Below are 27,243 nucleotides of genomic sequence, written 5' to 3'. Positions count from 1 at the left end.
AGCATCCGGGTCATTATCACATGTTGCAGTCACCTGATGTTCGCTGTTAGCTGCCTACCCTTAACAAAGCCTGTCTGGTCTTCTGCGACCAACTCTGGTACATAGTTCTCCAGCCGCTTAATCAGGATTTTTGTGAGTATTTTCACATCCGCAGTCCGTTGGGTCTTTGTCTTCAGCGATATGGTGGGTTGTATCAGTGGTATGGTGGCATTGGAGGCAAGGTGCCCCTTGCTAGCGAGTCTGCGTACATCTCTCGTGTGCGGGGCCAGTACTGTCGCAAATCGTTTGTAAAAGTCCGCCGGGAACCCATTGAATCCTGAAGCCTTCCCCGCCTGCATGGATACTCTTCGTGGCCTCTCCCAGTTCTAGCAGTGCTTCCAGCCCCCTCCGTCTATCATCCCGAATGACTGACATGTCCAGTCCATCAAACTCCATGTGGGGCACGACCCGTCACCAACCTCACATCCATGTAATGTGGTGCGGGGTCAGAGATGAATATCACAGAGTATTGCGCTCTTACTATCCCTGGAAGCACAATTTCCCCACTACAAAGAAGTCAATATAGGTATAGACCCTTTGTACTTGTGAAAAAAATGAGAACTGCTTCTCACCCAGGTCATGAACTTCCATGGGTCCACTGCCCCTATCTGCTCCATAAATGTCCCTAGTTCTCTATCCATGTTTGCCGTTTTCCCCATTTTGGGGTTTGACCTGTCTGTCAGCGGGTCCTGCACACAGTTAATGTCTCCCCCATGATTATTTTGTGTGTGTCTGTGTCGGAGATTTCCACCATGGTCTTTATAAATTCCATGTCATCCCATTTGGGTCTGCACATGTTCACCAGGACCCCACTGCCAGGTGCTCTCTCCCGTGTCGCCATTTCTGGTGTCTCTGTGGCCTCTCGAACTGCTGCTTCCTGGCATCCTTGTTGTACTTGATATTGTTGAGGTGAGGGGATGTTTTAGTCCGTTTTTGTGGTCTAAATTCGGCTAAAAGTGCCTATTATCTTGTTTTTCGGAGGAGCGCCACATGATGTGCGTCTGCTCAGCACATCCCGGTCACCAAAAGTCCCAAAATATTTTAATTATAAAGTGTTGACTAGGAAGATCCCACAGGTAGAATCCTTGTTGAGCTGACTTTCATGAGCGTGAGAGCAAAATGGCTGACTGTCAAGGGAACATGGTGCGAAAAATTATTGTGAATGTTTTCAGAAGCGTTGATCATGGGAAGAAACTCGTACCCTTTTTGAGATTGAATCAATCTCCCTTGAGGAGGAAAATGACAAAAATACATGAAAGCCTATAACTATTTTATTCCAATATTTCTGTAATATTTGTTGTGCAATAAGTATTTACTGATGCTCTGAAGCAACTATGGGCTAATTTTTCCACCTCGCAACGCCGCAAATGTGAACTGTGAATGGGTGGAGAATTAGACAGTGAAGGATATATTTCTAAGTCAGGATGATGAATGGCTTGAAGGGGAACCTCCAGGTGGTGGGGTTCCCATGTATATGCTGTTTTTGGCTTTTTAGATAGTAATGGTCATGGGTTTGGAAGGTGCTTAAGGAGCCTTGGTGAGTTCCTGCAATACATCTTGTAGATGGTACACACTGCTGCCACTGTATGGCAGTGATGGAGGGGGTGAATATTTGTGGATGGGGTGCCGCTCAAACAGGCTGCTTTATCCTGGCTGGTGAGAAGATTATTATAAAATATTTTTATTCAACAAATTTTCATCATTTTCACCATACCAAGAAACCCCAATCCCAGCAATACAAATTACAACTAAACACAGAAGACTCCCCCAACCGCAACCCCCCTTCCCCCCACCCCTCAGCAATCAACGGTAACCAACTCCAAACTTAATCTCAAAAAGGGTATGAGTTTCTATTCATGATCAACACTTCTGAAAACATTCACAATAATTTTGCCCCTCAGCAATCAACGGTAACCAACTCCCAAAAGTACACGATGAACAAAACTTAACAATTGTAGAATCCCTCGAACTTCATTTCCTCCAGGGTCAGAAACCCCCGCCATGCCGAGGCACAGGGTCGAGAAGCTGACCTCCACCCAAACAAAACGTGCCTCCGAGCGATCAGTGAGGGGAAGGCTAAGGCATCTGCCCCCGCTCACGCCGACAACTCGGGCCGGTCCGATACTCTAAATATGGTTTCTAGGTCACCGGGTTCCACATCCACCCCCGAGATTGTACTAAACACGTCCTCCAAAACCATTCCAGCTTCGGGCAGGACCAAAACAAATGAACATAGTTTGCGGGGCCCCACCCACACCGCTCACAGACATCCTCCACCCCCTCGAACAGCCGGCTCAACGTTGATTTTGTGAGGTGCACCCTACACACTACTTTCAGATGTATCAGCCCCAACCTCGCACTCGAAGTCGAGGCATTTCCCCTCCAAAGCACCTCACACCACAGTCCTTCTGCCACTGCTTCCCCAGTTCCTCCTCCCACTTCGCCTTAATCCCCTCCATAGGCACCCTATGCTCCTCCAGGATTCTCCGTAGATCGGCAAAACAACTCCCCTCTCCAACCCCACCCGCTGACAGCACCACCTCCAGCAACGGGGAGGCCAGCGCTATCGGGAAGGTCGGGAAAACCTTTCTTGCAAAGTCCAGAACCTGCCTGTACCTAAACCCTCCCCCTTGTGCCAAACCATACCTCTCTCCCAACCCCTCGGCTGGCGAATCATCCCCCCTTCCCCCTAGAAACAAATCCTTCATTTCCTTAATCCCCCTCTCATCCCATGCCCAAAACCTTGCATCCATCCTCGCCGGCCCCCAGCTTAAAGTGCTGCTTCCAAACAAATCCCCCCCCCCTCCACTCAATGAACCAGAGATCAGGTTGCCCACCCCCTGAAGGAGGATTTGTGTAAATAGACCGGCAGACATTAAAATAATAACAAAAACCGTGGCAAAACATTCATTTCTATGCACCCTGTCGAGTGCAAAACATTTTGCGACTTCCCGTGGAAGTGATGAGGAGATACTTTTGGTGTACCTGCACCATATGATCTGAAGCAGATCAAAAAGGTGGCAATTAGGGATGAGCAATAAATACATTACCCCTGCCAGTGGCACCCACACCCTGTGCAAGAGTTAACAATGTACACTAGTCCAATTTTATTTCTGCAAATCATCCATTGTAAATGAACATCAGTAACTTAACCGAAATAAAGTGTTGATATGTTCCGTATTTTTGATTGACAGGAGGTATAGATATATGAATTCCAATAAGTAACTTATGAGTTACTTTTCAGATCTAAACAATGCCGAATGACCATTGAAATTTTGTGACCAGTTTTGATAACGGAGCCTGTTGTCCGACCATTTGTACCAAGAAATGGTGCAGGGGAATACCGAGACTGTGATGAACTTGGCATAACATACAATGTAAAACGTATATTTTTCATGAAGAAATTATTTTAAATAGAAACTGCAAATAATGCATAAGACTGTATGAATTGAAAACTGTGGTAAATAATTTTCTTTTAATGCCTTCATTACTAGATCCAGCAGTGGGAGCATAATCTGGAAAAGTTTAATGTGGACCTGTTTCGAATGCGCTGTTACCTGGCTAGTCTGCAGGGAGGTGAGCTACCCAACCCCAAGAGTCTCCTTGCAGCTGCCAGTCGACCTTCCAAATTGGCACTTAGCAGGCTGGGCATCTTCTCTGCCTCTTCATTTCATGCTCTGGTAAGGATAGACAGGGAAATTGTGATGGGGATATTGACTTATTCTGTTCTTCTCCTCTCCCACAGGTACCCCTCTTCACATTCAGCACAAAACTTTAGGTCGACACCTAATAAATTAAGTGATCATAGAGAACAATTCTAGATATAAAAAATATAGAAAAATGAATGGTGCCATAGGCCAGCTCATGTGATCCCTAGACAGGTATTTCAAAAAAGGGAGGAAAAAATGTCCAGGAAACTATAGACCTTAACTATAGCATAACACTGTTGTTAGGAAAGATAAAGGAATCCTTGTTGAAAGACATAATAGAAACTAGAAACTGAACATGAGAGCTGTCAGTATGGATTTCAAAAGAGAAGATCGCATCAAGCTAATTAAATTCTTTGACGAATTAGCAGAGTAGATAAGAGTAATCTTTCGCCTATGTGTTCCGGCAGAAATTAATATTGCTACAGGACTTGAGTATTGATTTTCAATTCGCAACTACCTAAAACCCAAAATAAAGTAAGAACATAGAACATAGAACAGTACAGCACAGAACAGGCCCTTCGGCCCTCGAAGTTGTGCCGAGCCATGATCACCCTACTCAAACCCACGTATCCACCCTATACCCGTAACCCAACAACCCCCCACTTAACCTTACTTTTTTTTGTAGGACACTATGGGCAATTTAGCATGGCCAATCCACCTAACCCGCACATCTTTGGACTGTGGGAGGAAACCGGAGAACCCGGAGGAAACCCACGCACACACGGGGAGGACGTGCAGACTCCGCACAGACAGTGACCCAGCCAAGAATCGAACCTGGGACCCTGGAGCTGTGAAGCATTTATGCTAACCACCATGCTACCGTGCTGCCCCTGAAGTCTTAGAATACCAGGTTAAACTCCAACAGGTTTGTTTCAAACACCAGCTTTCGGAGCCCTGCTCCTACCTTTTCATTCACCTGAGATAGGAGCAGGGCTCCGAAAGCTAGTGTTTGAAACAAACCTGTTGGACTTTAACCTGGTGTTCTAAGACTTCTTACTGTGCTCACCCCAGTCCAACGCCGGCATCTCCACATCATGGCTCCTCAGGTGAATGAAGCGGTAGGTTCCAGAAACAACAGACAAAGTCAAAGATGCAAGACGATACTTTGAATGCGAGCATTTACAGGTAATTAAGTCTTTACAGATCCAGAGGGAGGGGTAATCCCAGGTTAAAGAGGTGTGAATTGTCTCAAGCCAGGGCAGTTAGTAGGATTTCGCAAGCCCAGGCCAGATGGAGGGGGTGAATGTAGCCCAGAATGAATGAAGCCCACCTGGTCTGGGCTTGCGAAATCCTACCAACTGTCCTGGTTTGAGATAATTCACACGTCCTTAACCTGGGATTACCCCTTTCTCTGGATCTGGAAAGACTTAATTACCTGCAAATGTTCGCATTCAAAGTATCGTCTTGCATCTTTGACTTTGTTTCTGGAACCTATCTCTTCATTCACCTGAGGAAGAAGCAGTGCTCCGAAAGCTAGTGATTTGAAACAAGCCTGTTGGACTTTAACCTGGTGTTGTAAGACTTCTTACTGTGCTCACCCCAGTCCGGAATCTCCACATCGTGGCAAAATAAAGTGATAGAAATAAGGCAATTAAAATGTACATTCCTTTTTCAATGTAGATCATGCTAGTCCTGGTCAAATGCAAGAAAGCCCAACTTTGCCTCATGAAGGAGATCATCATGCTTAATAAATGCATCTTTTAGTTCTCTTACCTGTGATCTAAGTGTGTGAAGAATACCAAAGTTATACAGAAATTTCGATGGCAGTGAAAGATAACCATGTGTATGGAAGACTGCTGCTTTGCAAAGCAGTTTTTTGTGATGTCCTCTCCATGTTTTATTTCCTCTTATGAGCTGACAAATAATTGGTGTAATCATTGATTGCTGGAATAATGTATAAAATGAGTCATAAAATGAAAAACATTTTCACTACACCACTTGTGCAATCAGGCCATGGAGAACTAATCAAAATAACTGGAAATTCATCATATTCTTCCTCCATATCAGTAGACAAAATGAAAACCTTTCCATTTGTGACTGAGGAACCATTTCTCAGAGCCTATTAAATAAGTACATTTTAGCAAGAACTGAGTCTTTGCCACTAAAGTCATTCTAACCGTTGCACTTTATATGGATGTGGTGATATAACCACTGTAGATATGTGTACGTGCAGTAGGGGGATGTATGGCCGTACCTGTAATACAGGTTCCTCCGGTAAGCCCCTGCTGGCTAGCTCCGCCCACAGGGAGCTGGTGTATAAATATGTGTGAGAGACACTGAGATCCTATTCTACAGCTGCCGCCGGAGGAATAGCATCACACAGCAATAAAGCCTCGATTGTACATGTCTCGAGTCTTTGTGTGCAATTGTTAGCACCACAATTTATTGCTGTGTGATTTTCCTTACACCATGGACATCAGGATCAAGCCTGACCGTCTGCAGCTGGATCCGCAGTCGCCTCATGCCAGGAAAGACTTCGTTCACTGGCTTGCAGTGGCCTACATCTCTTCAGCGGACCCTCCCCTGACGGAGGCTCAAAAAAGAAAATTCCTGTACTGAAGACCTAGCTCCAGTGTCTTTCCGCTAATTCGAGATGCGCCTGACTACGCCAGAGCTATGGAAATGCTCAAGGAGAACTATGCACAGTCGGCGAACACCCTGTTTGCGAGACATCAACTCTCTACTCGCGTCCAGCAGCCGGGTGAGTCGATTGAGGACTTCTGTAGGGCCCTTATACCTCTGGTACGAGACTGCGACTACCGGGCCCTCACAGCCACAGAACACTCTGATTTACTCATGCGCGATGCCCTTGTTACAGGCATTGCATTGGACCCCATCCGGCAACGACTGCTGGAAGGGGCTGCCCTCGACCTCGCGGCCACAAAGACTCTGGCACTTTCAATGATGGCCGCATCCCGTAGTGCGCGATCTTACTCCGCTCGCCACTCGGCCCACCCGCCCTACCCTTCGTGGACCCCGCAAACGGCCCCCCAGGCCCACCCGTCCTACCCCTCGTGGACCCTGCAAACGGCCCCCCCCGCCAGCAGCCGCCCCCGCGCACTATTCCTGCGCTGCCCGCCGCACCGTGCTCCCTGGGGGTCCCCACTGTTACTTCTGCGGTCAGCAGAAGCACCCCCGCCAACGGTGCCCGGCCCGCACCGCGACCTGCAAAGCTTGTGGCAAGAAAGGCCACTTTGCAGCTGTGTGTCAGTCCCGGACGGTTGCCGCTATCGCGCCCCCGTTCTCCCCCTCGCTTTAGCCGATCGCACAATGGGCCCTGCTGTCCGCTTCCTCCGACCCCACATGCGACCAGTGGGCGCCACCATCTTTTGCAGCCCCGCCACGTGCGCTCCATGGGCGCCGCCATCTTCATCCCCCACCGCCATGTGCGTTCCATGGGTGCCGCCATCTTGTCCCGACCCCACAACGTGGGCTCCATGGGCGCCGCCATCTTCTCCCACACAGGTACTCCAGACGCCGACATTTTGTCCTCCCCCAGGACGGGGCCACGGGACACGGGTTGCTACCGCTACTCGTCGGACGCATCAGACTCGACTGCCGATCGCCCGCTACTCGCCTCCGTTATGCTCGACCAGTCGTGTCCTCGCAACCTGGCACCCTCTTCCACAACGGTGCTTGTCAACGGCCACGTGACCTCCTGCCTCATCGACTCCGGGAGCACCGAGAGCTTCGTCCACCCGGACACGGTAAGGTGCTATTCCCTTGCGGTCCATCCCGCCAACCGGCAGATCTCCCTAGCCTCCGGTTCCCACTCTGTCCCGATCTGGGGTTTCTGCCTGGTTAAACTTACTGTACAGGGTATGGAATTCGACCGTTTCCATCTGTACATTCTCCCCAAACTCTGCACGTCACTCTTACTAGGCCTGGATTTCCAAAGCAATCTCCAGAGCCTCACCCTCAAATTCGGCGGACCCCTACCTCCCCTCACTGTTTGCGGCCTCACGACCCTTAAGGTCGAGCCTCCCTCCCTCTTTGCCAATCTGACCGCAGATTGCAAGCCCGTCGCCACCAGGAGCAGACAGTACAGCACCCAGGACAAGGCCTTCATCAGGTCCGAAGTCCAGCGGCTGCTTCGGGAGGATATCATCGAGGCCAGCAACAGCCCTTGGAGAGCCCAGGTGGTAGTGGTTAAGACCGGGGAGAAGCACAGGATGGTCGTGGACTACAGCCAGACCATCAATTGATACACGCAGCTCGACGCGTACCCTCTCCCCCGTATCTGATATGGTCAATCAGATTGCACAGTACCGGGTCTTCTATTGACCTGAAATCCGCCTACCACCAGCTCCCCATCCGTAAATCGGACCGTCCCTACACTGCCTTCAAGGCAGACGGTCGTCTGTACCAATTTCTTAGGGTTCCCTTCGGCGTCACGAATGGAGTCTCGGTATTTCAACGAGAAATGGACCGAATGGTTGACCGGTACGGACTGCAGGCCACCTACCAGTACCTCGACAATGTCACCATCTGTGGCCATGACCAGCAGGACCATGACGCCAACCTTTCTAAATTCCTCCACACCGCATCTCTCCTTAATCTCACGTACAACAAGGAGAAGTGCGTGTTCCGCACAGACCGCTTAGCCATCCTCTGCTACGTAGTCCAAAACGGACTACTGGGGCCCGACCCCGACCGCATGCGCCCCTCATGGAGCTTCCACTGCCCCAAAGCCCTCAAACGCTGCCTGGGGTTCTTTTCTTATTACGCCCAGTGGGTTCCGCAATACGCAGACAAGGCCCGCCCACTTATCCAGTCCACACATTTTTCCCCCACGGCCGAGGCACAACAGGCCTTCGCCCGCATTCGATCTGACATAGCCAAGGTCGGGATGCACGCAGTAGATGAGACACTGTCTTTTCAAGTAGAAAGCAACCCTTCAGATGTCGCCCTTGCCGCCACGCTGAATCAGGCAGGCAGACCCGTGGCATTCTTTTCACGCACCCTCCATGCGTCTGAAATTCGACATTCCTCTGTTGAAAAGGAGGCCCAGGCAATCGTTGAAGCGGCACGGCACTGGAGGCATTACCTGGCCGGCAGGAAATTCACTCTCCTCACTGACCAATGGTCGGTAGCCTTTATGTTCAACAACACGCAGCGGGGCAAGATCAAGAATGACAAAATCTTGCGGTGGAGAATCGAGCTCTCCACCTTTAACTACGAGATCTTGTATCGCCCCGGCAAGCTCAACGAGTCCCCAGACGCCCTCTCCCGGGATACATGTGCCAGCGCACAAGTGAACCAGTTCCGTGCCTTGCACGAGAGCCTTTGCCATCCGGGGGTCACTCGCTTGTACCATCTAATCAAAGCCCGCAATCTGCCCTACTCCATCGAGGAAGTACGGACAGTCACCAGAGACTGCCAGGTCTGTGCGGAGTGCAAGCCGCACTTCTACCGGCCAGACCGCGCGCGCCTGGTGAAAGCGTCCCGCCCCTTTGAACGCCTCAGCGTGGAATTCAAATGGCCCCTCCCCTCCACCGACCGCAACACCCACATCCTTAGTGTGGTCGATTAATTTTCTAGGTTCCCCTTCGCCATCCCATGCCCGGATATGACGTCTGCCACCGTCATCAAGGCCCTGGATTCCATTTTCGCTCTGTTCGGTTTCCCCGACTACATCCACAGTGACAGGGGATCCTCGTTCATGAGTGATGAGCTGCGTCAGTTCCTGCTCAGCAGGGGTATCGCCTCCAGCAGGACGACCAGCTACAACCCCCGGGGAAACGGGCAGGTAGAGAGGGAGAACGGGACGGTATGGAGGGCCGTCCAGCTGGCCCTACGGTCCAGGAACCTCCCAGCCGCTCGCTGGCAGCAGGTCCTCCCTGACGCGCTCCATTCCATTCGGTCGCTACTGTGTACCGCAACTAACAGTACACCCCATGAACGTGTTTTTGCCTTCCCTAGGAAGTCTATATCCGGGGTGTCGCTCCCGACTTGGCTCACGACTCCGGGCCCAGTCCTTCTCCGTAGGCATGTCCAACACCACAAGGCGGAACCCCTGGTGGACAAAGTACGCCTACTCCACACCAACCCTCAGTATGCCTACGTGGAGTTCTCCGACGGCCGCCAGGACACAGTCTCGCTCCGGGACCTGGCTCCCTCAGGTGCCGATCCCATGTCCATGCCCCTTTCCCCCCCGCGCCACCCTCCTTTTCCCCGGCGCCCCTGTATTCGTCCCCACCAGGTCCATCCCTCGTCCCCCTGCCCACACTGGAGGACACGGAAGATTTTGGCTCGCTCTCGGAGTCATCCCACCAGCAGCCAGCACCAACACCGCCAGCACCTGCACCATCGTTGCCATCACTGCCTGTGCCGATGTCGCCACCACAGCTACGCCGATCACAGCGGAACGTTCGACCGCCGATTCGGCTCAACCTGTAACCTGCTAACCGGATGGACTCTTGGTTTTCTTTATTTGAACCCTTTTGTAAATAGATCATCCTTTGTATTATAGTTACACGTCACCGCCGCCGGACTCATTTTTTACAGGGGGTGAATGTGGTGATATAACCTCTGTAGTTATGTGTACTGCAGTAGGGGGATGTATGCTGTACCTGTAATACAGGTTCCTCCGGTAAGCCCCTGCTGGCTAGCTCCGCCCACAGGGAGCTGGTGTATAAATATGCGTGTGAGTCACTGAGATCCTATTCTACAGCTGCCGCCGGAGGAATAGCATCACACAGCAATAAAGCCTCGATTGTACATGTCTCGAGTCTTTGTGTGCAATTGTTATCACAAACTGAGATATTCTTAGATTATAGAAAGTCTCTCCCAAAAAGAGCAGCAGCGTTCATCCAATTTAATTCTTGCATTTACATTTCATGCCACCATGTGTATCAACAATCTACTGAAGGAGTTGCATCACCATCAGCAAAGCCATGTGAATTTTCTCCCTTGTCCCCAAGCTGAAATTCAGCTCAAGTGATCATAGAACATAGAACATAGAACAGTACAGCACAGAACAGGCCCTTCGGCCCTCGATGTTGTGCCGAGCAATGATCACCCTACTCAAACCCACCTATCCACCCTATACCCGTAACCCAACACCCTCCCCCCCCCTTAACCTTACTTTTTAGGACACTACGGGCAATTTAGCATGGCCAATCCACCTAACCCGCACATCTTTGGACTGTGGGAGGAAACCGGAGCACCCGGAGGAAACCCACGCACACACGGGGAGGACGTGCAGACTCCGCACAGACAGTAACCCAGCCGGGAACCGAACCTGGGACCCTGGAGCTGTGAAGCATTTATGCTAACCACTATGCTACCGTGCTGCCCTCATTGTGTCTTAAATTGTATTTCCAGATCTGTTCATCCTATTAATCTTCAATGTTTTCAATCAAGTGCACTTTTTAATGAGTTAATTGATTGCCTTTTCTATTCCTTTTTTTTTTAAATAATTTTTATTGAAAGAGTTTTTCCATACAGACATTTACCCCTACTAATTTTTAAATTATTTACAACACAATCCCTCTAGGCAAATGTCCCTCCCTCGCCCGCCCTCTCGCGCGCACCAGTCCTCCTCCCCCCCCCCCCCCCCCCCCCCCCAGGCAACCTTAACAAACAAGGCAGCCTACAGTTTCAGACATGAGCAGCGAGCAGACTTGCCCGCGTTACAGTCGTGCATGTCCCCCCACGACCCTTGCTGCCCCCCCCCCCCCCCCCCCCCCCGGGTTGCTGCTGCCACGACCCCGAACGTCTATCTCTGATCTAAAAAGTCAAGGAAAGGTTGCCACCGCCTGGCGAATCCCTGTACCGACCCTCTCAGGGCAAATTTGATCCTTTCTAGCTGAATATAGCTAGCCATATCGTTAATCCAAGTTTCAACGCTTGGAGGCCTCGCGTCCTTCCATTGAATTAATATCCTTCGTCGAGCCACTAGGGACGCAAAGGCCAGTATTCCGGCCTCCCTAGCCTCCTGTACCCCCGGTTCTACCCCCGACCCCAAAGATCGCAAGCCCCCATCCTGGTTTGACCCTGGACCCCACCACCTTCGACACCGTCCTTGCCACCCCCTTCCAGAACCCTTCCAGCACCGGACATGCCCAGAACATATGCACATGGTTCGCTGGGCTTCCCAGACATCTGACACACCTGTCCTCACCCCCAAAGAACCGGCTCATCCTTGTCCCCGTCATGTGAGCTCTATGCAGCACCTTAAATTGAATGAGGCTCAGTCTCGCACACGAGGAGGAAGAGTTGACCTTCTCCAGTGCATCCGCCCACGTCCCGTCTTCTATCTGCTCTCCCAGCTCCCCTTCCCACTTGGCTTTCAGCTCCTCCCCTGATGCTGCTTCCGCCTCCTGCATTATCTTGTAGATGTCTGATATCTTCCCCCCTCCGACCCAGACCCCCGAGAGCACCCTATCACTCGCCCCCTTACTGGGGAGCAGGGGAAACCCCTCCACCTGCCGCCTAGCAAATGCCTTCACTTGTAAATATCTGAACATGTTTCCCGGGGGGAGCTCAAACTTCTCCTCCAGCCCTCCCAGGCTCGCAAACCTCCCCTCTATAAACAGGTCCTTCAGCTGCCGTATGCCCACCCTGTACCAGCTCTGAAATCCCCCGTCGATGTTCCCCGGGATGAATCTATGGTTTCCTCTTATTGGCGCCGCCAACAGACCTCCCATTTCCCCCCTATGTCGCCTCCACTGCCCCCATATCTTGAGGGTGGCCGCCACCACCGGGCTCGTGGTGTACCTCGTGGGGGGGAGCGGCCATGGTGCCGTTACTAGGGCCCCCAGGCTTGTGTTGCCACAGGACGCCCTCTCCATTCGTTTCCAAGCTGCCCCCTCCCCTTCCATCATCCACTTGCGCACCATTGACACATTTGCCGCCCAGTAGTACCCCGAGAGATTGGGCAGTGCCAGCCCTCCACTGTCCCTACTCCGCTCCAAAAAGACCCTCCTCACCCTTGGGGTGCCATGCGCCCACACGTAGCTCATGATGCTACTCGTCACCTTTTTGAAGAAGGCCCTAGGGAGGAAGATGGGCAAGCACTGAAATAAAAACAAGAACCTTGGGAGGACCGTCATTTTGATTGACTGCACCCTCCCCGCCAGCGACAACGGTACCATGTCCCACCTCTTAAATTCCTCCTCCATCTGTTCCACCAGCCTGGAAAAGTTCAACTTGTGGAGGGTCCCCCAGTTCCTTGCCACCTGCACCCCTAAGTACCTAAAGCTCTTTCCTGCTCGCTTGAAGGGGAGTCTCCCAATACCCTCTCCCTGGTCCCCCGGGTGTATCACAAAAACCTCGCTTTTGCCCAAATTTAGTTTGTACCCCGAAAAGTCCCCAAACTCTGCTAATAGTTCCATTATCTCCGGCATTCCCCCTTCTGGGTCTGCCACGTACAGCAGTAGATCATCCGCATACAGCGATACTCGATGTTCCTCCCCTACCCTAGTCAGTCCTCTCCACCCCCCTGAACCCCTCAGTGCCATCGCCAACGGTTCAATCGCCAGTGCGAAAAGTAGGGGGGATAGGGGACATCCCTGCCTGGTCCCTCGGTGGAGCCCGAAATACTCCGACCTCCTCCCGTTTGTCACTACACTCGCCGTCGGGGCCGAGTAGAGCAACTTCACCCACTTAATAAACCCTTCCCCAAACCCAAACCGTTCCAACGTCTCCCACAGGTACTCCCACTCCACCCTATCGAATGCCTTCTCCGCGTCCAGCGCTACCACTATCTCAGCCTCCCCCTCCACTGCCGGCATCATAATTACATTCAGCAATCTCCGCACGTTCGTGTTGAGCTGCCGCCCCTTCACGAACCCCGTCTGGTCCTCATGGATTACCCCTGGCACACAATCCTCTATTCTAGCTGCCAGGATCTTTGCCAGCAACTTGGCATCCACGTTCAGAAGCGAGATAGGCCTGTAGGACCCGCACTGCACGGGGTCTTTATCCCGCTTCAATATCAGGGAGATCAGAGCCTGCGACATTGTCGGGGGCAGAACCCCCCCCTCTCGCGCCTCATTAAAGGCTCGTACCAGTACCGGTCCCACCAAGTCCACATTTTTCTTATAGAATTCCACCGGGAACCCATCTGGCCCCGGCGCCTTCCCCGCTTGCATCTGACCTATTCCCTTGACTAGCTCCTCTAGCCCTATTGGCGCCCCCAGCCCTTCTACCAGCCCCTCCTGGACCCTTGGGAACCTCAATTTGTTTAGGAAGTCCTCCATTCCCCCTCTCCTCGTCTGCGGCTCAGACCGATACAACTCCTTGTAAAAATCCCTGAAGACCCCGTTCACTTCTTGCCCCTTCTGCACTACCTTCCCGCCCCTCTCCTTCACTCCCCCAATCTCCCTAGCCGCATCTCGTTTGCAAAGCTGGTGTGCCAGCATCCTGCTCGCCTTTTCCCCATACTCATAGACCCTGTGCCCTTCTCCACTGCGTCTCTGCCTTCCTGGTGGTCAGCAGGTCGAACTTGACCTGCAGGCTGCGCCGTTCTCCCAGCAGCCCCTCCTCTGGTGCCTCCGCATATCTCCTATCCACTTCCAATAGCTCCCCCACCAGCCTCTCCCTCTCCTGCCTCTCCTTTCTTTCTCTGTGCGCCCTTATGGAGATCAGCTCTCCCCTGATCACTGCCTTCAGGGCCTCCCAGACCATCCCCACCTGCACCTCACCCGTGTCATTCAAGTCCAGATAGCTCTCAATGCTCTTCCGGACCCTTTTACACACCTCGTCGTCCGCTAACAGCCCCACATCCAGCCGCCACAGCGGGCGCTGGTCCCGCGCCTCCCCCATTTCCACATCCACCCAATGCGGTGCATGATCAGAGATCGCAATGGCCGAGTACTCAGCTTCCCGTACCCTCGGGATCAGCCCCCTGCTCAACACGAAGAAATCGATTCTGGAGTACACTCTATGGACGTGGGAGAAAAAGGAATACTCCCTCGCCCTCGGCCTACCAAACCTCCATGGGTCTACTCCTCCCATCTGCTCCATGTACCCCCTCAGCACTTCTGCCGCTGCCGGCCTCCTATTGGTCCTTGAGCTCGATCTGTCTAGCCCGGGGTCCAGCACTGTGTTAAAGTCCCCCCCCATGATCAAGCCCCCTGCCTCCAGTCCCGGAATGAGGCCCAATAGGCGCCTCATAAAACCCGCGTCATCCCAGTTCGGGGCATATACGTTGACCATCACCACTTTCTCCCCCTGCAGCTTACCCTTCACCATCACATACCTACCCTCCTTATCCGCCACCACCTCCTCCGCCACGAATGACACCCTCTTTCCCACCAGAATCGCCACCCCCCGGTTCTTTGCGTCCAATCCAGAGTGGAACACCTGTCCCACCCACCCCCTTCTCAGGCGAACCTGGTCCACTACCTTCAAATGGGTCTCCTGTAACATTGCTACATCAGCCTTCAGTCCCTTCAGGTGTGAGAATACCCTTGATCTCTTGACCGGCCCATTCAACCCCCTCACGTTCCAAGTGATCAGCCGGGTCGCGGGACGACCCGCCCCCTTCCCCTGCCGATTAGCCATGTCCTGTTCCCTGCTCGCCCCGGGTCGACCCTCCCCTTCTGACCCGCTCCCCATGGCGATGTCCCCCTTCCCCCACCTCTCCAGTCCTCCACTTCCCGTTTCTGGTCTTTTCAGCAGCAACCCGGTGTCCCTCCCTAACCCCCCCCCCCCCCCCCCCCAGGCTAGGACCCCTCCTAGCCGCGATGTACCCTCCATCGTACTCCCGTAAGTCAGCTTGTTCACGCTGACCCGGCTGCTCCTGCCACACTCCGACTCCCCCCGGCTCGGGGGGGGGGCCTCCCCCCCCTTGCCACTCCTCCCTGGCCCCGCTCCAGCGCGGGAAAGGTCGCCATTGCTAGCCACGCCCCGCACTCCTCCCCTCCCCCCTCCTCTGCCCCACGCGCGGGAAAACAGAGGAAAGCCCGCGCTTTCGCCCTGCCACACCCCACCCCGCCATCTTCAGCTCCACCCCCGTCCCAGTCCATGCCTGTAAAAGAACCCCCCCTAGGGGCCCATATCCCCGATCTGCTCTCCCCCCCCGTCCCACCTCCCCAACTTAACATTATAAATAACAGATAAATAACAAATAACGATGTACTTAACAGTCGCCCTCTACCAAACAGCATAAATAACCATAAATAACCATGAATAACCACAATAACAATAACTAAGGGAAGTTGGCAAAGGGGGAAAAAACATCAGAAGAAAAACCACAGCAAGAGTTCAAAATCCAAACAGAGAATTCAGCTGAAAGTACCCGAGCGGCTACGGCCGCCAAGTATCCCCTGGGTCTAATTCGAGTCCAGTTTCTCTTCCTGTACAAAGGCCCACGCCTCCTCTGGGGACTCAAAATAGTGGTGTTGGTTCCTGTAGGTGACCCACAAGCGCGCTGGCTGCAGCATTCCGAACCTGATCCGTTTTGCATGTAGCACCGCCTTCGTCCGGTTGTACCGGGCCCGCCGCTTTGCCACCTCCGCACTCCAGTCCTGGTAGACCCTCACCGTCGAATTCTCCCACTTGCTGCTCCTTTCCCTCTTGGCCCACTCCAGCACTCTCTCACGGTCGCTGAGTCGCTGGAACCGCACCAGCACCGCCCTCGGGGGCTCATTTGCTCTTGGCCTCCTAGCCATGACCCTGTAGGCCTCTTCCAGCTCCAGGGGCGAGGGGACGGCCCCCGCCCCCATCAGGGAGCTCAGCATTTCTGCTACATATCCCGGGAGGTCTGACCCCTCCAGGCCTTCTGCCAGGCCCAGGATCCTCAGGTTCTTCCGCCTCATTCGGGTATCCAGCTCCTCAAAACGGCTCTGCCATTTCAGGTGGAGTGCCTCGTGCACCTCTACCTTTCCCACGAGGACCGTGGCCTCCTCCTCCCTCACAGTCATCTCCTGTTGCAGCTCCCGAATCGACGCCTCTTGGGTCGCCTGGGCTCCCATCAGCCTGGTGGTCGTCGCATTCATTGACTCCAAGAGCTCCATTTTCAGCTCCGTAAAGAAGCGCAGGAGAGCGGCCTGCTGCTCCTCCGCCCATTTCCTCCATTCCTCGGGTGCGCCACCGGCCGCCATTTTGGTCTTCTTCCCCCGCTTTTTTTTGGGAGCTGCTGTTGCTTTCTTTACCACCCCACTCCGGGTACCGACCATAAAGTTGGTCTGGTTCTCTTCAGGGAGCCTTCCCCCACCGGGATTTGTCCTTACAGCGCCGTTGGGGCCCTCCAATCGGCCCGAAAACACCTTTGTAGCAGGAGCAGCCAAACGTGCGACTTAGCTGGTCATAGCCGCAACCGGAAGACCGCCTTTTCTATTCCATATGTTCACTATTAGGTTCCTGTTTATGAGAAAGCTAAGACTGCACATCAGTGATGCAAATTAATCTCCCACATTTTTGCCCTGTTTAGAATTAGTTGTACAGATCAGTGGCTCCCAACTTTATATCTGTCGCATCGCACCTTTGTACTATTAAAAAAAAATTGAGGCCCACCACCTACTTTCTCCAACTGAGCTGCTTCAAGCAAAAGCTTTTTACCTCTAAAACCTCCTTAAAACATGTCAAGCCACCATTTCATTGAATTTTCATTAGTTTAAGAATTAAATTAAATTTAAAAAAAAAAAAAATTTAGAATACCCAATTCATTTTTCCCAATTAAGGGGCAATTTAGTGTGTTCAATCCACCTACCTTGCACATCTTTGGGTTGTGGGGGCAAAAGACACGCAGACACGGGGAGAATGTGCAAACTCCACACGGACAGTGACCCAGAGCCGGGATTGAACCTGGGACCTCGGCGCCGTGAGACTGCAGTGCTACCACTGCGCCACCGTGCTGCCCTGAATTAAATTAAATTAAAGCTTGACCACCATTTGCATATCGAATATAATATTTTTTATTTAAAGTGTACACAATTTAAAAGCATTTCCCATTAGATTTCAATTGTTTCCATTTTGTTATAAGTCTGCATTTCTCAATGTGAAAGTCCGTACATGAAGGAAATACCACGAGCATCATCTTACCAACAACGTCACTGTGATAACTGGGTTCGCGCTATGAGCAGAGGCTCTTGAGCCAGGGAGGAAATGGTGACAGGGTAACTGGCAGGCCTTGCTCCACTGACAGGCGCTCCCTACATTTTATTTTCATAAACCAGTGTTGGGAGCACCAACTTGCACGGGTAGTTGTGGAAAATGATAAGAGCAATCTGAAATGTATGGATATTCTTGTCTCGCATGCAACCTAAATGCGTCCAGAGGCATGTCCGCAAACGTCACTTTTAGTGTGCAATCCACCCTGAGATCTGCAAATTTGTCTGACAACATCTTTGATGATTCAAGAGAAAGTGAAATAAATGGATTACGTACCCAGTCAAAGCCTTCCATCCTCGTGGAGGGGAAGTAGCATTCAAACTTCTCTTGGAATGTTTTAAGTTGTATGGTGATTAGGTGGAATATGGTTTTGCCAGCAGGATTTGCTGATTCCAACTTGCCACTTTATCCCGCCGAAGCGCCAGATTTGATCTGAAGCTTTGAAGTTATCTGTGGCAGTCAGAATGTTTTCATTGTTCCCTAAATTTTAACTTTCAGCTCATTCAAGTAGCTGAATATATTTGAAAGATATGCAAGCATAGCATATGAAGAATTGTCCCATAAATCTTTGTGTCGCAGTTCATGCAAAGCCAAAAACTCTTTCAACATGTTACGGAGCTCATAAACATGCAAGAGGACCTTTCCCCAAGACAGTACCTTGGTGTGCATGAGTAAACATTGGCTGCCATCTCTTCACACAAATTAGTAAACATGTGCAACTTAAAAGATGTGACTTCACATAATTCATGATTTTCACCATTTAGCTGAATAATGCAATTATCTCAGATGGCATTATTTTAGCATCGTACAGGATACAGTGTCTGGCCTGGATTCAGGAATCTATTCTTTCACCTTCCTCACGAATCCTTTGACCTTCCCTAACATGGAAGCTGCTCCATTGGTGCAGATGCTGTGACACTTGGTTCAGTTAAGATTGTTTCCCTCCAGATAAGCAGTTGTGACACAAAATATTTTGTCTCCAATTGCATGACTTTCTTTGCAAAATAAGAAATTCTCTTGACAGAATCTCCATCGACATAACTGACATTGGCTAAGAGCTGGCGGTGTCCACTAATATCTGTTGCATCATCAATCTGCAGGGCAAATTTAGCACTCATTTCTAATTTTTGTTGAAGCACCTATTCAATATCAACTGACATTTTTTTAATACACTGTTAGATTGTCTTATCAGATTTTATTATCACAAAAAGGAACTTTGTTGGTTTCTTTGGCAGCATCATCTCCCTACATTACTCTCACAATACTTTTGCATGCCAGCAGAATTAGGGTTTCAGCTTCTTTGATTTCACTTTGAGCTTAGCCACCAGGTAACTCGCCTCCTGCTCATCATCTGAAACCCACCTCCTGCTCATCATCTGAAACCCACACACACACCATCATGCGTTGATTTTGCTTTACGTTTTCTTCTCTCAGGTGCTTGAAGTATTGTGTATATCTTTGCTGGAGAGTGAATGATGTTTCGTATTGAAATGATGCTTCAACTTACTTGATATCAATGTAGCTCTTGAGGGATTCTCCCTGTAGATTAGAAACTCTGGGACAGAGCAAGAGGCATCACCAATCCTCTAAAATCCAAAGGCCAAGTAGCTGTTGTTACCCTATCTGTGTACAAGCTTGGCTTTTATCTCCCCAGGGTTTTCGGAAATTTTGCTTTTTGCGCTGACACGGACTGGGCCTTCATCATGTGCTCTGTGGTAACTTCAAGTCCTGCGGAACCTGCTGGGTAAGCGCCTCCCAGGCACAGTTCAGATTTACATTGGTCATGCGCATGGGTCTGACCAAATGTAAAAACTCCGAACCATGCATGTGCGGCCCTTTCACATCGGTGCATGTGTGGAAGATCCAAGGATCGTTGGGACTTGGAGATATCGACCATGGAACTCCAAACAAAGGCTTGATTTAGTTCTTCAAGGTTGACGCCAAGTGCCATTGCAGCCAGAACCCATCAAAACTGGGTAAACCCTTTTCTCTTCAAATGAATGGCGAAACCATGTTGAATTTCAGCAAATTCTTAAAGCTGAACCTAAAGTTTTTAAGTATGGATCAAAAATCCAACTCACCAGATCAGATTGGACTCCTCAAAGGGCCAAACCTACTGGAAGATCTGGTGTCCAGCAAAAGAGAAATGTTGAACTACTGGCATACATCAGGTCTAAGTAGAAAGTCAGAAAACTGGTTTGGTGAACTTGCCGACTAAGTCACCCTAATGCAGTGCGTTGATGAGTCCTCAACCAGTTTCGATAGGATACTAAATGCCAAGTTAAGGAGCACACAGAGCACAGAAAACCAACTGCGAAAGGTTGACGGCAGTACTTGAGTAAACCACACGAGGATGCCAGAGAGGCAGGGAATTTTCTGAAGTCGAAAAATATTATCTTTTTCGATATCGCAACACATTACCTGAACTGCCACAGCAGGTGATTGTGTGGAGCAAGGAGCTGGCTGTGAGTGAAAGAAAGATTTCTAATGTTACCCAAAATAAGCCACTCTTGCAAAACTGAACAGAAAGGAAATATTCAAAAGCTTGAAAAAGAATGGGAAAGGAATAAAGTAATTCTAAAACTGTGAAACAAGTGGGAAGGAAGTTCCATTGTTGAATTTGAACTTCCACATGTGTCTCAGTGAGCTATATGAGGAAAGAAGAGGGAAACATACTGTGGGACGAGTACAGCATTCATCCACATTTACCAATCACCACAACTGCTGAATTGGCAAAGAGTGGTTCAATAACAAGAAATGGAAGAAGTGGATGAAAAGATACCCAGATGCAAAAGCAACCTTTAAAGTTAACAAGGATTACCTGCAACGGCCAAGCCTACTACTCCTCCGACAATCATGCAAATGAGACATGGAAGGGTTATAAGGCCTCCAGACCTCACGAACCTTTGAACTCATAGAGACTTGTGGGGGATGGGGCAGGGGGATGGGTAGTAATAATGAGGGGTAAACTGGAATAACTTGAAATACATTGGATAAAGACTTGGGGGCGGAGTTGTATATATGGGTCTTCCACATATCGTGTTAACGTGGGGCTGAGTGCAGTAATGTCCAGATAGTGATGTGAGGGAACACATGACACAATTATGGGGTGGCACAGTGCTTGGCACTGCTGCCTCACAGCATCAGGGACCCGAGTTCAATTCTGGCCTGGGTAACTGTGTGGAGTTTTCAAATTCCCCCCGTGTCTGCATGGGTTTCCTCCGGGTGCTCCAGTTTCCTCCCACAGTCCAAAGATGTGCAGGTTAGGTGGATTGACCATGCTAAATTGCCCATAGGGCCCAGGGATGTCCAGACAAGTGCCAGATGGTCTCTTCCCGCACTGTAGGGATTTTATGGTTCTAGGCACAGGCTGTAGTATCCGGTAGGTGTAACCTCAGAATGGTGCAGGGGTGGGGCAGGTCAGAGGAAAATCAGAAGGGTTGGGGTCAGGCCGATCGTGAAGGTTTGTGAGGTAGGTACACTAGATCTAGCAGATAAGTGGAACAACAACTGCTTCCTGGATCCGGCAGTCCTCGGATCCCAGTTGCTGTCAGATTTCCAAAAATATGTGGGAAAACTAACTGTCCAAGATTAAATTGAAATATGCATAAGTATGAGGCACACAAGCTCTTAATATTTCAATTGGCAACCCACGCCCTGGGAGCAGATTAGTTGTCTTTGTCCAGCCGCTATTAAAACTATTGAGGTGGGTAGACAAGGGGCGGAGTTGGGATTTAGAATTTTTACATTTTAGCCTTGCACCTGTCCAAGCCTCATTGTTTTTGGGGGTTAAATTACACTATTTATTTTGATATAATAATTCCAGTTCTATTTTACCAATCATTTTTTCTATGGTTGTACTTTTGAAAAATGTCTTAATTCAAGCTTGACTTAATGACTTATGCATTCTCGGAGTTCATCAATTTTTCAAGAAGCAAATTAGTATAAGCAATGGAAACCTGAAGTAAAATTTATGAACATTACATGATTTTATGTTTTCTTTTTAAAGAATTGTTCCAGAGATGAAGCAACACTCAGGAAAAGAACATTGTCCCTGTCTCAGCGAATAAGAAGTAAAAAGGGTTTGTTCTCTTCACTGAAGGGATTAGACGATCTTGGAAGGAAAGGGAAAGAAAAGAGACCCCCGATTATGCAGGCATGTCGTACTCAAATTTTTCAATATACAAAGCAGCATTCAGTTGTGCTTGTTTTCTTAATCAAACTGCCTCCATGTGCTTTGCATTATGTCTTTTTTTCCTTTATCATACAAGTACTATGTGCGCGTGTGGAAAAAGGTTCTTTGCAACTCAAAGGAAGTTAATATTATGAATTGTTTAATACAAGTGAGGTAAAAAATCTATTTAAATAGACCAAGCACAGTTGAATTTCAATAACGCAGCTCATTGTTTGGTATTAACTTCCTTAGGAATAGGATTGAGTGTGTTGTTGATTTGGCTCATTGTGATTCAGGATGGAACATTCTAACGAATCTTGTGAAGAGCTGCTGGAGATTTGTCAGTATTTTGTAACCTACTGAAGTGACAATCGACAGTTATAGACTTGTACTCTTCATACCAAATAAATATTAATATTGTTGATGTAAGATAAGGTATATTGAATTTCACCAAATCTTATGAAGCAATGGTTGGCAAAACTATTGATGTTTGAAGTTCGTATTAGAATTGTAGAAATTCATGATGATTGAAATTGGTCTCGCAGAAACTAGCAGGTAGCTGGTACACATGAGCGATTCCCTGACAACTGTTGCCTATATTTGCTGCAACCTATTTTGTTTGGCTGCATATATATCGAGCTTCATGTTACTCACAACGTTATAATAATGAGGGCGGCACGGTAGCACAGTGGCTAGCATAGTTGCTTCACAGCTCCAGGGTCCCAGGTTCAATTCCCGGCTTCGGTCACTGTCTGTGCAGAGTCTGTACGTTCTCCCCGTGTCTGCATGGGTTTCCTCCGGGTGCTCCAGTTTCCTCCCACAGTGCAAAGATGTGCAGGTTAGGTGGCTTGTCCATGATAAATTGCCCTTAGGTTAGGCAGAGTTACTGGGTTACAGGGATAGGGTGGAGTTGTGGGCTTAGGTGGGGTGCTCTTTCCAAGAATTGATGCAGATTCGATGGGCCGAACGGCCTCCTTCTGCACAGTAAATTCTATGATTAAACATGAATTGCCTTGAATGTAACTTAATTTCTCTGAAATGACCTGAGTGCTATAAATCTGCACTGTGACTCCACTTAACAAGTACTGCAGTCATTTTCCAGCAAAAGGGAAAAACCGACTTGATCTAGTCCTCACCAATCTACCTGTCCTGGATGTTTCCATCCGTGATATTATTGGGAAGAGTGACGATCCATCCGCCTTGTAGAGATGAAGTCCCATCTTCACGTTGAAGACACCCCCCATTGTGTTGTGTGACACTACCACCGTGCTAAATGGGCTAAATTCTGAACAGACCTAGGAACTCAAACCCGACATCCATGAGGCTCTGTGGACCATTACCAGCAATCAAATTGTTTTCAGCCACCATCTATAATGCATTGCCTGACACATCTACCCACTCTACCATTACCATCAAGCTAGGGGATCAACTGTGGTTCAATGACAAGTGCAGGGGGGCATGCCAGGAGCAGCACCAGGATTATCTAAAAAATGTCAACCTGGTGAAGCTACAATATAGGCCTACTTGCCTATAATGGCAATTACTGGGAGTAGTATGCGATAGAGTTTTAAAAAAAAATTAGTGTACCCAATTATTCTTTTCCAATAAGGGGTAATTTAGTGTGGCCAATCCACCTAACCTGCACATCTTTGGGTTGTGGGGATGAAACCCACGCAGACATGGGGAGAAAATAGACAGAGTTAAGTGATGCCGTAAATTGAAGAATCAGATCAAAGCTGTGCAATCCTGCCACACCCAGTCATGAATGCTACTGGACAATTAAACAACTAACTGGAGGAGGAGTCTCCACAAATACCCCTATACTCAATTATGGTGGAGCCCAGCATATCAGTGCAGCGGACAAGGCAGAAACAGTTATGGGCAGCACGGTAACATGGTGGTTAGCATAAATGCTTCACAGCTCCAGGGTCCCAGGTTCGATTCCCGGCTGGGTCACTGTCTGTGCGGAGTCTGCACGTCCTCCCCGTGTGTGCGTGGGTTTCCTCCGGGTGCTCCGGTTTCCTCCCACAGTCCAAAGATGTGCGGGTTAGGTGGATTGGCCATGCTAAATTGCCCGTAGTGTCCTAAAAAGTAAGGTAAGGGGGGGGGGGGGTTGTTGGGTTACGGGTATAGGGTGGATACGTGGGTTTGAGTAGGGTGATCATTGCTCGGCACAACATCGAGGGCCGAAGGGCCTGTTCTGTGCTGTACTGTTCTATGTCTATGTCTAGTTGTAAACATCTTCAGACAGACATGCCGAGTGGGTGATCCATCTTGGCCTTGTTCCAAGGTCCCCAGCACCACGGATGCCAGTCTTCAGCTAATTTGATTGACCCCACCTTATATTAAGAAATGGCCGGCTTGAAGGAACTGGACACTGCAAAGGCTATTGGCTCTCACAACATTCTAGCTGTAGTACTGAAGACTTGTACTCCAGCACTAGCTGAGTCCCTAGCCTAGATGTTCCTGTACAGCTAGAACATCTTCCCAACAAAATGTGAGAAATTGGCTCAGGTATGTCCTCTCCACCAAAAAGCAGGACAAATCCAACACGGTCAATTACTGCTCCATCTGTCTACTCTCAATCATCAACAAAGTGATGGTTATTACACAGTAATCTGCTCACCAGTGTTCGGTTTGGGTTCTGCTAGGGCCACTCCACTTCTGATCTCATTACAGCCTTGGTCCAAATCTGTCCAAATGGGCAGAATTCCAGAAGTGAGATTAGAGGACTGCCCTTGCTGTCAAGTTATTGAGTGACATCAAGGAGCCTAGTAAAACTGAAATCAATGGGAACCAGGGGAATAGTTTTCCACTGGTTGCAGTGATACCTAGTCCATAGAAGATCGTTGTGGTTGTTGCAGGTAAAGCATCTCAGGCCCAGAACTTTGCTGCACCTCAGGGTGGTGTCTAAGGCCCAACCATCTTCAGCTGCTTGCATCATAAGATCAGAATTGGGGATGTTAGCTAATGTTTGCACAATGTTCAGTACATAGAACAGTACAGCACAGAACAGGCCCTTCGGCCCTCGATGTTGTGCCGAACAATGATCACCCTACTTTAAACCCACGTAACCCGTATACCCGTAACCCAACAATCCCCCCATTAACCTTACACTACGGGCAATTTAGCATGGCCAATCCACCTAACCCGCACATCTTTGGACTGTGGGAGGAAACCGGAGCACCCGGAGGAAACCCACGCACACACAGGGAGGATGTGCAGACTCCACACAGACAGTGACCCAGCCGGGAATCGAACCTGGGACCCTGGAGCTGTGAAGCATTGATGCTAACCACCATGCTACCGTGAGTACCATTTGTGACACCTCAGATACTGGAGCAATCTGTGATCATATGCAGCAAGAATTGGACAACATTCAGGCATGGGGTGATGTGATGTGAATATTATCTGCCACTTAAGTGGCAGGCAATGACCATGTCCAACAAGAGAGAATCTAATAATCTCCCTTTGATATTCAATGCCATTGCCATTGCTGAATCCCCAATTATCAACATCCTGGGGTTTACAATTGACCAGAAACTGAACTGGACTCACCATATAAATACTGCGGCTACAAGAGCGGGTCAGAGGTTAGGAATTCCACGGACTCACCTCCTGACTCCCCAAGACCATCTACAAGACACAAGTCAGTGTGATGGAATACTCTTCACTTGCCTGGATGAGTGCAGCTCAAACAACCCTCAAGAAGCTTGACACCACCCAGGACAAAACAGCTTGCTTGATTGGTACCCCAGCAAACCTCCTTAAACATTCATTCTCATCATCAGTAATGCACAGTGACAGTAGCAGATACCACCTACAAGATGGCACCGTGGTACTGCCACCCAGGCATCCTAACAGTGCCACCGGGTGCTAGGTTGCCCGGCTGGCAGGCAGCATGGTGGCACAATGGTTAGCATTGCTGCCTACGGCACTGAGGACCCACGTTTGATCCTGGCCCCGGGTCACTGTCCATGTGGAGTTTGCACATGCTCCCCTTGTCTGCGTGGGTTTCACTCCCACAACCCAAAGATTTGCAGGTTAGGCTGATTGGCCACGCTAAGTTGCCTCTTAATTGACAGTGCACGGGTGCCAGTTTGGGGCAATGTTTAGCTTTTCTAGGAAGTGGGCATTTGATTATAATACTGAGTATAATACATGCCAGTATTAAGAATAATCTAGTTTAAGAATTTATATTAAGAACAGAACACTGATGAATTAACTTGCATGCTGTAATCTCTGTAGATTTTTGAGTGCAATGGTGAACCAGGCTGCGCAGCCTTACAGTTACCATTGACCTGCAGTATTTTTGATGAAGCGAGAGACTGAACACAACATCTGTACCTTGTGAGTGTGTACAGAAATGTAGGGCTGGATTCTCCATTTGGGAGACTAAGGGCGTGATTCTCCACCCCCCATGCCGGGTGGGAGAATAGCGGGAGGGCCTCCCGGATTTTTTCACGCCCTCCCGCTATTCTCTTCCCCCCCCCCATGCCCGACCCACGCCACGAATCGGCGCTCGCCATTTTTTATGGTGAGCGGTGATTCTCCGGGGCCGAGCGGCCGGGCCTTCACGCCTGTTTCAACACGGCAGCAAACACACCTGCTCGCTGCCGTCGTGAAACGGGCGCCAGCATCTGGGGGCCCGATTGGCACGGCAGTACCACGGCCGTGCCAAGGGGGGCATAGGCCCGCGATCGGTGCCCACCGATCGCGGGCCGTGCGTCCATAACGGACGCACTCTTTCCCTCCGCCGCCCCGCAAGATCAAGCCGCCACGTCTTGCGGGGCGGGTGAGGGAAAAGACAGCAACTGTGCATGCGCGGGTTGGCATTGTCCAACCTGAGCAGGAGCGGCCGACGTCATTGGCCGCGTCAGCCGGCGTGACGCTTGACGGCCGTGACGCACGGGGCCGCGCTCCTAGCCCCACCCGGGGGGGGGGAGAATCGGTCCCGGAAGTGGGCGTGAAGGCTGCCGTGGGTCACGGCCTGTCCCATGGCTGCCTTTACGATTCTCCGCATTTGCGGAGAATCTCGCCCTAAGTCCCCACGCCGGCGTGAAAATAGTGGAGTTTTACGCCAGGAAAACTGGCGCGAAACGGCCACCGATTCCTGTTTCGGGGTGGGGGTGGTGGGGGGGGTGGGGGGTGTTTAGCTGCCAGGCAGCGTAGAGCCCCCAGCTCTAACTGCCAATACAGCCTGGAGAATCTCCGGGTCTGTGGCCGTGCATGCACATGGTGACAGCCCATAGCGGCCGC

The 27,243-nt window shown here is 50.2% G+C and overlaps 1 protein-coding gene across 2 annotated transcripts in view; it reads left to right on the top strand.

Moving 5' to 3' along the window:
• tiam2a (TIAM Rac1 associated GEF 2a) overlaps positions 1–27,243 on the top strand; it is a 461,217-nt gene that overhangs the window by 206,058 nt on the left and 227,916 nt on the right. For both annotated transcript variants that reach the window (XM_038808441.1, XM_038808437.1), the window contains 2 exons: positions 3,534–3,719; positions 21,820–21,966. In XM_038808441.1, coding sequence (XP_038664369.1) covers positions 3,534–3,719; positions 21,820–21,966 — 333 coding nt within the window. The remainder of the gene's footprint in view (positions 1–3,533; positions 3,720–21,819; positions 21,967–27,243) is intronic.

Source organism: Scyliorhinus canicula, chromosome 1 (genome assembly GCF_902713615.1).
Source record: "Scyliorhinus canicula chromosome 1, sScyCan1.1, whole genome shotgun sequence".
NCBI lineage: Eukaryota > Metazoa > Chordata > Chondrichthyes > Carcharhiniformes > Scyliorhinidae > Scyliorhinus > Scyliorhinus canicula.
This window is presented reverse-complemented; position numbering and strand designations above follow the sequence as displayed.